Raw genomic sequence first — 14944 nt, forward strand, 5'->3', positions numbered from 1 at the left:
TCGTGATGCCAGTACCTTCTCGAAGCTCGAGCCGAACGCGCCCAAGCGTCCCGGCTGCGGTCGGGAAGATCCGCGATCGATAACGTTGTTTCGAAGCTAGCATTTCCTGGTGGAGACTTTGGCAACTTTTCGCAGCAGCACGACTCATACCAATATCGAACATCACCTTCACAGCAACAGCGCAAACATGGGCTTCACCGATTTCGTCTCCGACAGTGGCATGACCCGTATGCGACTCCGTTCATACACGTAGCCTGCTTGTGCGATTAGCTAACAGGGAGCAGTGCTCGATAGCTGGGTCAAGACACGCAGCTACATCGTTGGGTGAGTACCGTCCCCGCCGACATACCCGCATACTCCCTCTACTCTGATGATACACATTGGTCCGTGTTTATGACTCTGCGGCGGACGTAAGACCCCGCCGAATGAATCCAAAACCAAAGCAACGTCGCTAATCTGATTTAACACCTTCCCTCCGACTTCGCATCGTTAACTCATACCCAAATACAAGGATGTAGTCGCTAACCAAGACGCACACAGCTACGGCCCCACCCAGGCGGACGTCAAGTCCTTCCAAGCCTTCAGCTCCCAACCGGCCGTCGAGAAGTTCCCACACGCCTACCGCTGGTACAAGCACATCGCGACTTTTGAGCCCGAGTTCTCCTCCCTGCCTGGCGACCCATCAAAGGCTTTCACCGCATACGGTCCAGAGGCGAGTGAGCTGCCCATCAATCCCAAGGCGCCAGAGAAGGAGGAAACGAAGGAGGAGAAGAAGGAGGAGGAGGATGACGACGATGTTGACCTCTTCGGCGATGATGATGAGGAAGAAGATGCGGAGGCTGCGAGGATTAGGGAGGAGCGTCTGAAGGAGTACGCTGCGAAGAAGGCGGGTAAGACGAAGCCGGCGGCTAAGTCTGTGGTCACGCTAGATGTCAAACCGTGGGGTATGTTGGCATACCACATCGTTGTTCTCACCAACGCCTTCCGTACTGATGGTCATTCTTAGACGACGAAACCGACATGAAAGCCCTTGAAGCCTCCGTACGCAGCATCGAAAAGGACGGCCTCGTATGGGGACAGAGCAAGCTCGTGCCCGTCGGCTTCGGCATCAAGAAGCTGCAGATCAACCTTGTCATTGAGGACGAGAAGATCTCGCTCGACGAGCTGCAGGAGGAGATTGATGGGTTCGAGGACTACGTGCAGAGCTCCGACATTGCGGCCATGCAGAAGTTGTAGAGCAGCGTGTCGAGACACGTGTTGCATGAGAAGCATGAAGGCATAGAAAAAGCGTGTGCATTCTGTACTGCAGTTTGCGGGTTAGGCCGTAAGCAGGCAGCTTTAGACGTGACATGACATGACTTTAGCCCGAAATATTTCCCAAGGAGAGTGGCGGAAGATCGCTGTCGATTGTCTGACCGCACCGTTTTCGCACGTTGTTACATATAAGATGTTGTGCCAGTCCTGCTTAAGTAAAGCTGAGGGGCATGTAAAGACACCTATTTCGCACATCTTGGCACGGTCCGTGTTGTGCGACCTCTGCGACGCGGAGAATGTTACAAGATAACTGTACCTTGTCCGATAGCTCGCGATAGTACCCGCTACACGTACATTCGATGATAGCATCGATAAGCATGAACACCCGCACGAGGAGTGTGACCTACATACGGAACCTACACCCGATAGTACCCGTTTCCACGCCATTGCTGATATCCCTAAGGTGTAGGACACTTACAATCCATCAGGTTGGGACGCAGCACTTGAGCACGTCGACCTAAGCTGCAGTTTATGGCATACAGCAGCAGCTCGAGTACCTTAAGCAGTATAGCTGCAGTAAAGAAGTGGTTCGTGCTCTTAGGACATGTCTTAGGCTTACGAGTGCAGACCTAGAAAGCCCATGGTGCCGGCCAGAGAAGTCCATCGCTGCATTCGGAGTCGGAGGCTAACAGGCTTCTTCCTATCATATCGCGGACATTCTTGTCAACGGACCTAGAATGGCGAGTGATGCGGGTACCTTATTGATCGTGAATGACATGTCTTTGTACCGATGATGGTCGGCGAGAGGTTGACTGCATCGGATTTTTCACGATAGTGTCGACATGTACACATACGCTGCGAACAATGTCTTAGCAAACCGAAATGGTGTATTTACAAGAGATGTGCGAAGGGACAGCATCCCCACGCGCTCCTCAGTTGAGAAGCCGGCGTGAGACCTTGAGACTGGTTGCACAAGGGTACTACGGTCGCATGATCGTACCATTTCGCCGGCTCTTCTTCGCACCGCCAAGCACCTGCACACACTGGGCGACGCTCCCAACACGAGTGTCCCGGCAGAAGCTCGCCGCCGGCCAATGGCACCCGGTGCTGAGGCTCGCGTGTCCGAGGCGCCAGTTCAACCAGCCCGTAATCAAACGTAGGGCGCATCCTTCGTGGGGCGCAGTCGGTTGGCCGAGTGGAGTTAATGCAGCTGCGGTGTCTAACTGCGGAATCCGGGTACTCGCAAGATCAATCAGGCCGCGTCGCCCAGCGGGTCTGAACGATCGTTCACCATCTCCAAGCGATTGCATTGCCATTGGGCTGCTGTAGTGTCGATTGAACAGATGACGGCTTTGGCGCATATTGACGGCAAATTGCACGCATGCATATGTTCTTCCGACTGAGGCCGCCTGCTCACCGGCGGCCAAGAGCAGCAAAGCGGCGGGTGCGATTGTGGAGTTTAGTCCGACGCTAGCTTCTGTGACTCACACCCGCTCTGAGCGCACGGCATGAATTCCATAAGGACTGCTGAGGCTGCCACTTTTTGCGACGTCTCTTCCTCCTCCAACAAACACATTGACACAGACACACACAAACCCACCGTTGAAGGCAGACACAAGATGGCTGCTTTCAACTAACCCAGCGTCGCCCACCATACAGCACATACCAGCTTACTTCATCTCCACTTTTTCAGAGTCTCACGACTCTCGAGCGCGCCGTCCTCCAGACACCGCCCCCGCGATCAACCCCCCGCCGCCAACCACGGCTTCCACTCAGCAGACATGGCCTCCAACACCAGCGTCCGCAGGGCACCAACCCCCACAACCCACGTTCAGCGACTTCAGTCTCTTCGCGCCACCGCCTACGCCCACTACCGCCCGGCGTCCTCAGGCAACCCCTCATCGGGCGCCATCGCTCGATTCGACGCTGCAGCCTTCGTTTAACGCTGCCGACGTAGCTGCGTACTCTCACGCAGACGGTCTATCATACTCAGCTCAAGCGAACCATCCCACTCAGCAAAGGAACACCAACACCCGTACTTCTCGTCCACCTGTGCCACTTTTCCATTCCAACTCAACCGGTGCACTGCCCATTCAGCCGGATCTTCTTAACCAGGACTTAACCATGGGTGGAGGTACATTAATCGCAATGCCTTCCTCTCGATTGTCTCGTCGTCTAACTGTCCCTTCAGAAATCAACGTTGCCTATCAGGGCACCTTTGGCGATCTCGCCGCTGGCGGGGACGCCGGGTTGTTCGATATGAATGAGTTCAACTTCGGCTCACTCACGAACGACACCGGCGCCGCCGAGGGCTTTCCCACGCTCGACTTCACGGCCATCAACAGCGGCAATGCAACCGGCACCACTGTCTCACCAAAAGACATCTTCAACAACAGCTCCATCCCGCCTTCGACCTCTTTCACGAACCTCACTACGCCTGGCTCCACAACTCTCGAGACTCCGTACGACGACTACGAGACCTCGCCGCTCTTCAACAACGACCTCCAGGCCGACGGCAAGGAGTCAAACTGGTTCTCACTCTTCCCGGATGTCGACAACTCCACCGCCCTCACCGGCGGCGCTCCACTCATCCGCAATGAGTCCGGCAGCTCAGTCAACAAAGTTCTCGTCCACGCCGGTGGCGAAGGGATACAGCGCCAGCGCAGCTCTACTGGTGCCTCTCCAGCCCTAGCCTTAGCCTCACCGGCCGTCAAGCCTGCCACACCCGTCATTGGTGCTGGTGCTGCCGCCGCAGCTTCTCGCAAGCGCGCCGCCAAAGACTTGCCGCCCATCTGGGCTGACGAGAACGACCAGGTTGGCCTCAAGCGGGCAAGGAATACCGCCGCGGCGCGTAAGTCTCGTGCGAAGAAAGTCCAGGAACGCGAAGAACTAGAGGGAAGGATCTCGGAGCTGGAACAGAAGAATGTCGAGGTCGAGGAAAGGTACGCGGTGTTGCAGCGGCAGTACGCTGCTCTCGCGGCACGGTTCGAGAGAGCTCATGGCTCCTCGATGTCGGTCAAGGAGGATGAGGATAGCGATTGAGCTTTCTTTCATCACGATCTTGACCGGTTGCCTGGTTGAGCTCGGCACAAACACAGGCACAGACACAGATAACGATCACGACTACTGAAGCAGAACAAAGGGAGGAAGGAGGTTGGACGCATGCCTGCGGAGAATGCATGCTGGTGGCGGAGGCCCACCGTTTCTTATTATCTTACACGTGCTTACTGGACCGTGGGTGGGAGCAGTAATCGGCGCTCTTCTGTCGCCACGGCCACTCCGTTACTGGCCGGCTCCCGGCCTTTCATATTGCGATACACACGGCGCGCAGTCTCGGCTTCGCAAGAGCCGGACTGATCGGGCGGCTGATGATGCATGATGATTATTGGCCGTTTCTGAGGTCTCCTACTCCTCTTATCCAAGCGCTTGGCGCTCGCTGGAGGGTGGTTGATTGACTCGTGGCCTTGCTTTATGTTACTTGTTGGTAGTGTTGCCAGAGATAGTTGTGTGCGTCATGCGAATAAAAGTTCATACTGCGCATGATGTTTCCACTCGCCATCCTAAATCTTCTCTTTAGGTGCTACATCACGCCTTGACCATGAACGGGAATCGCCAACCAGTCATTGGTTGACAGTTTACAGACACGCCGGCTGTGAAGTCCTACTGCGTAGCTCCGCCGCCGCCCATGTTCAGTGGCCGCTGTCCTACGTCGGTACAGCGCTGCCTCAACCCGACACCGTTCAAGCTGTGTAATATAGGTCTATAAGGAGACCACGCTGTGTATCGCCGTGATATTACCAGTACGCGCACCTGTTTGATCATGAGGCAAGAGTACAGGGCTGTTCAGATCCGAGGGCGTCCACTGTCCGGTAGACGGCACTCTTGCACTTAAAGCGTGAACAGTTCTGCGGTGGGCGGGACGGAACACAGGATCTGTGGAATGAAGGCATTGGTCGGCTACTCGTTCTTCTCCTCGTCGCTCTCTCTGGACTCCGCGTTCGCTTTATTTGCCACTGGGAATGTTGGCGCAAACTGGCTCTTCTCTCTGATCTTGGCGCCTCGCAGGTAGAAGAGGACTTGAAGCGCCGTCAGCAGTCGTAGCGAAGTGCCCCGAGTGACATAATCCACGTACCTGGTAACGGCACCAGTGCAAATGCCACCAAGCCTAAGAGCAGGCCAGCCCATTGCACGCCCATGCCTTCGATCATGTACGTAGCGAAGAGCGGGAAGCCTTGGATGATAGCAGTCAGTGTCATGCACAATGTGATGCACTTCTCCGTTTGACGTACCTGCACCACAAAGCGATCGAAGGAAAGTGTTCGCCGCAATAGCCTGCTCATCAATCAGCATTTGCACGGGAAGCACGGATGGGACGGCTTACACTGGCGGAGAACATAAGGTAGGCGTCAATCAAATAGTTGAGGCACTGCAGGAAGATGGTCATGATGCCGAAACCTGTAAACAGTCCAGACAGCGTCGGTACGATCCAGTGAATTCTGGCCGTGTAACCCGTCCAGCCGAACCACAGGATGCCGACCGCGAACAATACGCCTCCGATAATTGTTGACGGCATGCGCCACTCCGGCAAGGCTGCGTAGACATACGTCAGTCAGCGTACGGCTTGCGGCTCAATAGAGCAGTCGGTTCGGTTGCTTACGGATGTTGTTGTTCGCAGCCAACTTCCTATTGTACGAAGGTTGCTCCAAGGCCATGTAGAGACCTGCGAACAGCTCGCCGAGGACCATACCCAAGAACGGCAACCCCCCTACACCCTGGTTGAAGCCGTGAATCTGCTGGAAGACGATGGGGTAGAAGGTCAGGAAGAGGTATAGCAGTCCGTAAACGAAAGCCTGCGACGTATATATCGAAATAGTCAGCAACATACCGAAACAATATTGGGCACGACTTGTCGGCTTCGTACCATGTAGATGGACAAGCTCAGTACAATGGGCTCAGTAAAGAGCATCCGTATTGGCCGGCTCAAGTTTTTCTGGACGAGCTCATTGAGGTCTATCTCAATCTCTTCCTGCTTCGCATGAATACCCCAGTTCTTGGTCCGGCGTCTGAGGTCAGCGGCCTCGTTGACGAGGATGACAGGCGGGTAAGTCTCCTGCAGGAATATAAGGGACAGTACGAATCCAAGCCAACCCATGATTGACGTGATGTACATGGTCCACCTCCAGCCCAGGTATGACATGTTGATGAAGCCGCCGATGAACGGAGCTAGCAGTGGCCCCGCGAACACAGTCATGGAGAAGAGCGTGATGGCTATACCGCGTTCTCGGTTGTTGAACATATCCGCAAACACCGCTCCAACGCAGGTGAGTGGACATGCTCCGAAGAAACCTGTGAAGAAGCGACCAATGAAGATTGTCTGAGCGTCCTTCGCAACAGCAACCGACAGTGAGAAGATGCTGAATGCGAAAGATGCGATCAGAAGCGGGTACTTTCGTCCGTACAGCTCAGAAGCTGGAGCCTACATTAGCGACCGTCAGCATCAGAGCGACCAACAAGCACACGATCACTCCGTGGACAGTACACTCACCCACAGTATAGGCCCTGTAGCGAAGCCTAATACGTAGAGCGAAACGCCCAAGATGCCGACCTCACGACTGAATCCAAATTTCTCCGCAACAGAACCAGTCGCAACACTGAAGATGGACGATCCAAAAGCCGCAGTAAGCGTGACAAAACCAAGCACCGCTGCAATAGGTAGCTTCCGTTTGAACGGCCAGTTCTGCGCATGCAAGGGATCGCTAGGACCGTCAAACTCAACAACATACTCTTCGCGTTCCGGCAACTGTGGTGGATACGGCTTGCCACCCCCAAAGTTGGGCAGCGGCTTTTTAGACTGCCGCGTGGTGGTGCGAGAGCGAATGCTGGTACCGACAGTCTGTTCGTGTTGACTGCGGCCTGTCTGAATGCGGGAGAGTGCGGTAGGATGTCTCTCAAGATCGAACGGCGCTTCGTGGTGGGTGGTCATTCGTGAGACAGTTGTACCCAGCTCCCGCGCCTCGATCGAGTTACGCGAGGAGTCCACGGCGCTGCTGGTGCTCATCTCGCGGGTGAGCTCTTCTCGCTCCTCGACTTTCTCGCCGGGTGGGCTGCCATTCCCGGCGTGGTGATGTTGGTTAGCAGCCAATCGCTCCGTTTCGGCATCTCCTTCGTCCGCCGCTATACGCCGGTCTTCTTCGTTCATGTTGGCGGCGTGTGCTTAGTCGGAAGGGTTGTTAGTGGCGTACAGTATCTGAGAGAGCGTGCCGGTACGCCGAAGCACAAGGCACGTGGAAAAGGAAACGAAGTACGTTGTTCAACTTGAAGTTTGCTGTATCTTACATCGAAGACGGTTCGACGGATACACCATGGCCCACCTTGAAGTTATGTTATTGTTGTGAACAATAGCGGAGCTCGTCGGACTCCGCGCCGTTGGACATGCCGTTTCTACGTCCGTGATACTCGCCGAGTCGCACTGCCGTATACGGCCGAGACACAAGACAATTTGCTTACGCGGACCAGCTGATCCGATGGCGACAAGGCGAGTTGTGATGCCGCAACGTTATTATGCACCGGGTCGGAAAGCAGCGGAAGCTCCGATAGACCGAAGCTGACCAATGGGAAGACGTCAATCTCGTGCTGATTAGCTCAATAGTCTGGACTGCTTCCGGCAGGCGCCGCAGCCTACAGAATATTTGTGGATGAGTAGGGCTAACGTACCGCGGTGTATCTTCGCTGCATTCGCCCAACAGTTTCTCAGAACAACTCCTTGAATATCCCACTCAAGCCCTCCTCTCCACCCATCTCCCCAATGTTCCCGAACCCACCGTTCTGCACGCCCATACCGTCATAACCCTGATACCCGCCCACGGCCTCGAACAAGCTAGTGAGATCATTCGCCATCCCATCCGGACTCGTACTCGATCCCGTGCCCTGCGCCGTAGCCCATTGCTGCGCCGTAGCCGTGCCGTTGTTGCCATTACCGAACAATGCGAACTCGTCGACATTGTGGCCCGCCAACCCGGCCATAGCGACCGCGGCAGAACGGCTGGGATCCATATCCAGTTCTTCCAGCTTCTGGTGTGATTGTGTCGTAGAGTCCTGGCGGAGGTGCTGTTGTGGTTGTTTGTGCGCGCCGGCGCCGGTATCTTTAATCGGGAGCCCGAGTTTTGGCCCGACTTCTTTAAGGACACGGATAGTCTTCCATAGGCGTTTGCCAATCCAAGAGCCTTTACTGAAGCCTCGCACGAGATCAAGGGCCATATAGAACTCTTCCCTCACGTTTTCGGCGAAGAGAGCCGGTGTATGGCTGACCGCTAGAAACAGCACCGCCAATGCGGAGGTGAGGAAGGCGTTGAACATAACCTGCGACGAGCGATACAGGTCAGAGGTCTGGTTGATGTGCGTAAGAACGCGAACAGTGTCCTTGGCTACGTCAACAACTGTTTGCGCTTGCTCGCGGTGCTGCATGATGGACGTGGCAGAGTGGAGGACAGGACGGTAGATGAGGATGCGCATCTGATTTGCACGCAGATAAAGCAAGATGCGTAGGCGATTCGCTGCGCGCGATGCAGCGGGACCGATGGGTGTTGACAGTCTGCCGACTTGGGAGGGATGCTCGAAGCGGAGATGTACGGGGATCTGGCGGTGCCATTGGATGACTTGATAGTCGAGATAGTTCATATCCTCCGCATTGATCCCAGTGCCGGCTCCGGGCGCCGACGTTGCGGCGACAGCACGCCAGACCTTACTGCCAATTGCGCTGTAGCCAATCATGGCCATGAGGTAAGGTGAGCGATCTTCGGGCTTAGGCAAATGCGGGTCTATGTCTGCGTCTTGCAAAGCAAAGGGCATGCCAGTGCCGAAGCTCCAGCGGCGATCGAGGACATAGATGGACCAGAAGAGCAGGGTGGTTTCGGCGCGTTCGGACTCGTCTTGCATTGCTTCGTAAGTCTCGCGGCGGTGGAGGCCAAGCTCGATGCAAAGACGTGCTGCGACGCCGATGATGCGCCAGGAGGTACCTTCGTTATCGCTAAGGAACTGGTACATTGCCTAACACTGTCAGCTCGACCAACGCATGGTAGTCAGAGAAGTCTTACAGTCAGTATCAACAGTCGGATGCCTTTGACACCCACACTGCCAAGCAATAAATTCTCTGTGGCCGGCTGCACATATTCGAACAACCGTTTACCGGTATCGCTCCTTCCGGACGCTTCAACCGTCAGGCCATTCGCAAGCACCATTTTGAGCACATTCGTATCATCATCCTCAATTGCATCCGCACCCGGCATGCCTTGCTGCATCAGCCCTGTCCGATGCGCAGCGTCCATGAACCGGTAGAGCTTGGTCGCGTGCGTCACGACCTTCGTAATGTCAAGCACAGGGTACATCAGTCCCATCTCGTCCTCATACACATTACACAGTCGCATAGCCTCTTCCTGCGTAATGCTCCAGAGAGGGTCTTTGCTCGCATGGTATGCGGTCAGGAATTGGTTGGCATTGGTGCGAGCGCGTGGTGAGCCCATGGGAGATGGATCAGCGGTCTGATTGCCGCTGCCGCTGCCTTCCCCGTTCCGATCCGTGATGCCCATGGTCTGCAAGCTGCTCTTAGCAACATCGAAGTTGAATTCTGCGCTAGTAGGTCCACGAAACGATTGCTGTCTGCTGTGTGGACGGGCCGTTGGAGTCGACATACTGGCAACGGGTGCTCCGGCCACCGCTTGTGCTATGGTCAACCCACCTCTAGCAGGCGGGCTGAAGGCGGAAGACTGCAATGACGGGTCGATGGCAGCGTTCGACTGCTGCTGTGGTTGCGGAGTATGCTGGATCGGTGCCGGCTGTGGTGGTGGTTGTGGGGCCTGCTGTAAAGGCGGCGGCGGAGCCTGTCCGAGTTGCGCACGAAGACTGCTCAGGTCGGCATATAACATGTTGACCTGCTCCTGCAGCGCCACGATGATGCCGGCCATCTCGCGGTATTCCTGGGTGTCGCGGAATCCATTGCAGCAGTTGGGCGCGTAGATACACTCGAGTTGCAGATTGCCGCAGCGTTGGCAGGGTGTTTGCCCATTGCATTTGATCTTCCGCCGCTTGCACTCATTGCAGGCAATCGAGATGTAGCGGTTGCGCTTCGAGCGTTGCTGCGGTTGATTAGGGTCATCGTTGGCCTTTCTTTTCCCCCCACCACCGCCACCGCTCTGCTGCCCGCCGAAGCTTGATGACGGCGACTCTTCGTGTGGCTGCAGCTGGTTGCTCGCTAATGAGGCGAGTGTTTGGTATGCTTCGTTCGGATCCATCTGCATCTCGATCGTGGTGCAGTGAGGGAGAGGAAAGATTCCGCTGACGCACCTCTTCCGCGACGAAGCGCACGACCCCCCTGAAGCCACACCTACCTCGGCAGTCATGACTCGCTCCCCATTGTTTCACCTCACATCTTGCAGCATGGTCGACAATGTAGGGAGGTTACGTCCTGCCATACCGAGGCTTCAACTGCACATGACTCGAGCGGATATGTTGTTGACGTCCAGGCCAAGCGGTGCTGCCATGAGTTGACTGTAATGCTGACAGGGGCCGTACCACCAAGCCTCTCCCCAAACGTGCAATGCTCAAGGCTGCATAAAATACGAAGTCTGCAGGCAGCAACTCCACCAAGAAACGCAATATAGTTCTGGGAAGGTAAGACACTTTCTACTTTTGCCTCTCCCGACCATGGAGTCTCAGGTATACGTACAAGAGCCTACAAGGACTGTCATTGGCATTCTCTTCCGTACATTAATCATCCACATCTTCGCAACCTACACTTTCCTCACATACCATCGCTTAGCTACTACACCCACAAAGCATCATCGCATCCTCCTCAGTATGATAGCGTTCATACTTCTGCCAAGCACACTACTCTCATCTCTCCTTGTCAACTTGACCATGACATGCCGTCAAATTCTTCAAGCCCGCCCAAAGCGATCCAGACAAGCATCATTCCACTACTACATCGCCGCCAGCCTAGGTGTCCACGTACCTTACAGCACCGATAATCACATATCCGACCCTGGCATTACACAGCCAGCCGCCAGCCGCCGTTTCGCCCAAGGCATCTTCACCGACCAACCAGAGCACCTCCTCGACATCACAGATCGCTCGACTTTACACTGCGTCCGCAAACCATGGACCTGGCAGCATACTCTGCACTTCGTCCTCAGCACTCTCGCACTCGCCCACGCAACAACCACGATCATCTTGTTCATCCGCCGCGCACACCATGGCTCTCACCCTGCCCAACCCACATGGACAGACACCGAGACAGAAATGTACGGTAGCTGCCTAGGCCTCGACGGCAGGAACTTTTGGCTCGCGCTCAATACCTGCTTCGCAAGTGTCGCGAACCTCATGCTACACTCCCTGAATGTCCACTGGACATTCAGCGACGACACTTACGACGCTATCCCGACTTATCCACCAGAAGTCTGGATTCGCATCGCTGTAGATATAGTCATTGCCGGACTAATTCAGGAATCTCAGCCGATACAGCATGGAGCGCTTAATCGGCGGCAATGGCCGCATTACCCGGTGTCGATGTTAAAGACTATACTTCGGCTGACCCGGGTGTTGACACTACGCTCGAAGGTGGGATGGGCGGTGTTAGGCCTTACAGTGCTTGCAGTGCTTGTGCTATGGAGGTTATGGAAGCGGATATTCGCTTGCATGCAAAATCCGATCACGGATATTCTTTACGTAGTGCTGGCGGCGGCTGCGCTTTTCTGGACGGTCGTCGATGTTGTGAGTCTGCTTTTTAGTGACTTTGCGCAACTTGTGCGGTTTCATGAGGAGGAGATGTTTTGGGCTTGGTGGCTAGATCCGGTGTCGAAGTGGATCCGGATTGTTTAAACCGGCCAGACATCATCGCGTAACTGACAGCTTCGAAGGACGTGATCTATGGATGGGACTCAGAGCGGTGCAGTGCGTTCGAATATTGTTCGGGTCACAGCTGTCTACCCACCAGCGCTAGCTAGACTGCAGAGCTGTGTTCGTAGATGAAAGAGCAGCGCCAGCACCCAGACCCAGCTACGCCCGTGATGTAGCGCATCATCCTCTCAAACTGAGCTTATCATCATCTAGAAAACCATCTCGTGTGGCCGGTCGCCCTTCCTAAGGCTGAACTGACTCTTCAAATACTCCGCCAACATAGCCTCCTTCTTAATCGTCTTCAACAACCCCTCATCCACCGCCTTCTGATCCTCCGACCTCTCCCCACTAACCTCTTTCTTCTCCTTCTTCCCGCCCTGCGCAAAGAAGGCCTCCTCACTACCCTTCTTATCCGCCTTCTTGTCCCGCTTCCAGTAACCCCTCGCCGCAATCTCACCCAGCTTGCTGTCGTCGAGACCCTCGAGCGGAACAGTCGTCTTGGTCGCAATGACGTAGCGGGCGTTGACGCGTCGTAGCGGGACGCCGTTGACTTTGAAGGGGCCGGTGACGAGGAGGACGCCGTTGTCTAGGGTCTTGAGGAGGACGACCCGGCGGCCTCGGAAGCGGCCTGCGAGGAGGATGAGAATGGTGCCGGGCTTGAGAGAAGAGCGTGGTCGGTAGGGATGGAGGGTTTTGCGGGACTATCATGAGATTGATGTTAGTATGGCGCTTGCGGGATACTTGAATTTACGTTGGTAGTACGGGAGGTGGTGTAGGTGGTGGTAATGGCGTACCTTCTTGGGTTGCGCCTCATCCTCAGCCGGGTAGTATTTGCTGGCCTTTTGGGAGGCGTGAGGAATTGTCCGCTCGCCCTTCTGGAACTGCTTCGTCTGCGATTGCGGTTCGGAAGACATGTCGCCGGACTGTTGTGACGCTGTTAGTATCTCGCACTCGTGGCAGTGTTGTTCAGAGAGTCATGAGGCATACTGTAGGGTCGTGCGAGGCTTGGGTGATGGTGTCCATTGATTGCCTCGACTGAGATTCAGCGATGCGAGGTTGTTGCGTGCCGCTGAATTCAGGTGGGCTTGGCGTGCCAAGGATCGGATGACCTTCCGCAGTTGCCCTGTGGCAGAAGTCGTACCTCAGGCAATAATCACTCTACGCATAGCACACGACCAACTGCCCAACCAATCCTCCGCTGCACCAACATCACCAGCACCGTCGAAACCGTCAACACCGTCAACACCGTCAACATGGCAGAATCACCTCTGGTTACGTTCAAATGTGGAAAGTGCACCGCCACCGGCCCCAACGGCACCAAAATTAAACCGGACCCTACCCCGGGCTACCTCTACCTTTACACTGGCGAAGATGAACTCCTCCACCTCTGCTGGCGACCCCGCGCCCAAACCTCCACCAACCCCGAAATCGACCTCCTAATGCTACCCGGTGACGGTTCGTTTCACCCTTTAGTGAAGAACCCTGGCGCCGAGACAGTAGAATCACCAACGACAGGCAGGATCTTCGTGCTGAAGTTCGCAAGCAGTAGCCAGAGGCATTATTTCTGGATGCAGAGTGCCAGTCAAAGTCATACCGATAGCGCGAGCGGAGGGTTAGGCATATTCAGTGAGCGCGACCAGAGGATTGGGCAGTTGGTCGATGCGCTTTTGCAGGGCGAGGAGGTGGATGTGGAGGCTGAGGTGCGGGAGGCGAGGAATGGCGGTGGTGGCGGCTCTGGGCCGAATGGAGATGCGGACGCAATGGATGTGGATGACGGGGGCGTGAGGTTAGACGAGCAAGAAACGGGTGAAGCTGGGCAGAATGCTACTGGAGGTGATCCGAGAGACGAGGGTGAGGCGAGCAGAGAGGGCGGCGCGGATGGAGGGCGGGCGTAAGTGAGAGTCATGTCTCTTTGATTGAGATGTATGCGTTATAGCGAGGCGCTGGTGGCTGAAACGGCCAATGTGGCTACGTTCCAAGACGCAACTTTCGCCACATCCGCACTCATCAGAGAAGGTAAGCTAACACCCACTTTCTTTTCCATACAGACCCACATCCTCTTCCTCCCAAGACCCAAACACCCTCGTCCAAAACTTCCTCAACTCCCTCAACCGAGGCAGCAGCGGCGGCGGTGGCAGCGCCAATCACCAGCCCGACGACCCCTTCACCACCCTCCCTGACCTCCTCAACAAAGTAACCACAGTCTCCTATATCGCTTCCGCCTCGGCAGAGCAAATAGACCACCTTTGCACACTTCTCCCACCCGAGCTCTTCCTCCTCGCGCAAGAATCATTCTCCGACCCATCATCCTCCGACCCTGATCCTACGCCCGCGGCGGGGCAGGCCGCGATCGAAGCTCTAGACTTGTGGCAGAAGAAGGGTATTCTGACCCGAGCGGTACGGAGTCCGCAGTTCAACCAGAGTTTGGGTAGTTTGACTGTGGCGTTGAGAGACGGTGGGTTACCTATGATTGGCGAGGCGCTTGGGTTGAAGGTGGAAAACGGAGGCGTAATTAGAGGTGGGAGCGTGCCGTTGGGGGGTGGTAGGGCGGTGGAGGCGTTTGTAGAGGGGGTTCGAAGGACTGTGGAGGAGGAGGAGAAGAAGCAGAAGGAGGAGAAGGAAGGGGGCGCGCGGAGGTGAGTGGGTCAGTGGCGTATTCCCAGCACCGATGCGAGACGTTTTAAGATGGCGGTGAACGAAGCCTTGTACGTTATCGTTACGAGCGCGGAGCTAAGCTGTACTATACTCCAGCGACAGTCACTGCCGATGTTGGTTAATGTACATTGCACCATACCAGGCC

The 14944-nt window shown here is 55.6% G+C and overlaps 8 protein-coding genes across 8 annotated transcripts; 5 read left to right on the top strand and 3 right to left on the bottom strand.

Moving 5' to 3' along the window:
* Positions 1-84: 84 nt before the first annotated feature.
* BAUCODRAFT_195023 (uncharacterized protein) lies at positions 85-1446 on the top strand. The gene is made up of 5 exons (XM_007674081.1): positions 85-227; positions 285-324; positions 541-730; positions 824-944; positions 1007-1446. The coding sequence occupies exons 1-5, from the start codon at positions 188-190 to the stop codon at positions 1234-1236; spliced, it is 621 nt and encodes a 206-aa protein (XP_007672271.1). The 5' UTR covers positions 85-187; the 3' UTR covers positions 1237-1446.
* A 404-nt stretch (positions 1447-1850) lies between these two features.
* Positions 1851-2809, top strand: BAUCODRAFT_195547 (uncharacterized protein). The gene has a single exon (XM_007674082.1). The coding sequence runs from the start codon at positions 2137-2139 to the stop codon at positions 2581-2583; it is 447 nt and encodes a 148-aa protein (XP_007672272.1). The 5' UTR covers positions 1851-2136; the 3' UTR covers positions 2584-2809.
* Positions 2810-3267: 458 nt separating this feature from the next.
* Positions 3268-4754, top strand: BAUCODRAFT_194898 (uncharacterized protein). The gene is made up of 2 exons (XM_007674083.1): positions 3268-3388; positions 3446-4754. Exons 1-2 carry the CDS (start codon positions 3379-3381, stop codon positions 4294-4296), a joined length of 861 nt encoding a protein of 286 aa, XP_007672273.1. The 5' UTR covers positions 3268-3378; the 3' UTR covers positions 4297-4754.
* A 457-nt stretch (positions 4755-5211) lies between these two features.
* On the bottom strand, positions 5212-7453 carry BAUCODRAFT_118800 (uncharacterized protein; the record flags this gene model as incomplete). Its single annotated transcript, XM_007674084.1, has 7 exons — positions 5212-5330; positions 5387-5485; positions 5544-5586; positions 5636-5844; positions 5912-6104; positions 6176-6730; positions 6800-7453. The coding sequence occupies 7 exons, from the start codon at positions 7451-7453 to the stop codon at positions 5212-5214; spliced, it is 1872 nt and encodes a 623-aa protein (XP_007672274.1).
* A 551-nt stretch (positions 7454-8004) lies between these two features.
* BAUCODRAFT_144662 (uncharacterized protein) lies at positions 8005-10547 on the bottom strand (the record flags this gene model as incomplete). The annotated part of the gene is made up of 2 exons (XM_007674085.1): positions 8005-9300; positions 9348-10547. The coding sequence occupies 2 exons, from the start codon at positions 10545-10547 to the stop codon at positions 8005-8007; spliced, it is 2496 nt and encodes an 831-aa protein (XP_007672275.1).
* A 343-nt stretch (positions 10548-10890) lies between these two features.
* Positions 10891-12220, top strand: BAUCODRAFT_29486 (uncharacterized protein; the record flags this gene model as incomplete). The annotated part of the gene is made up of 1 exon (XM_007674086.1): positions 10891-12220. A coding segment is annotated over exon 1 (1082 nt), but the record flags the coding sequence as incomplete, so codon positions are not given.
* A 119-nt stretch (positions 12221-12339) lies between these two features.
* On the bottom strand, positions 12340-12945 carry BAUCODRAFT_29487 (uncharacterized protein; the record flags this gene model as incomplete). Its single annotated transcript, XM_007674087.1, has 1 exon — positions 12340-12945. A coding segment is annotated over one exon (492 nt), but the record flags the coding sequence as incomplete, so codon positions are not given.
* Positions 12946-13397: 452 nt separating this feature from the next.
* On the top strand, positions 13398-14739 carry BAUCODRAFT_45689 (uncharacterized protein; the record flags this gene model as incomplete). Its single annotated transcript, XM_007674088.1, has 2 exons — positions 13398-14035; positions 14193-14739. Coding segments are annotated over 2 exons (1185 nt in total), but the record flags the coding sequence as incomplete, so codon positions are not given.
* Positions 14740-14944: the final 205 nt, after the last annotated feature.

This window comes from Baudoinia panamericana, assembly GCF_000338955.1.
Source record: "Baudoinia panamericana UAMH 10762 unplaced genomic scaffold BAUCOscaffold_1, whole genome shotgun sequence".
NCBI lineage: Eukaryota > Fungi > Ascomycota > Dothideomycetes > Mycosphaerellales > Teratosphaeriaceae > Baudoinia > Baudoinia panamericana.

Excerpts from the sequence above, each read along its gene's own strand:
- BAUCODRAFT_195023 (XM_007674081.1), top strand. The coding sequence starts at position 188 with ATGGGCTTCACCGATTTCGTCTCCGACAGTGGCATGACCC. Across the intron at positions 228-284 it reads CTCCGACAGTGGCATGACCC|TGCTCGATAGCTGGGTCAAG; the intron begins GTATGCGACTCC and ends AACAGGGAGCAG. Across the intron at positions 325-540 it reads ACACGCAGCTACATCGTTGG|CTACGGCCCCACCCAGGCGG; the intron begins GTGAGTACCGTC and ends AGACGCACACAG.
- BAUCODRAFT_195547 (XM_007674082.1), top strand. The coding sequence starts at position 2,137 with ATGGTGTATTTACAAGAGATGTGCGAAGGGACAGCATCCCCACGCGCT.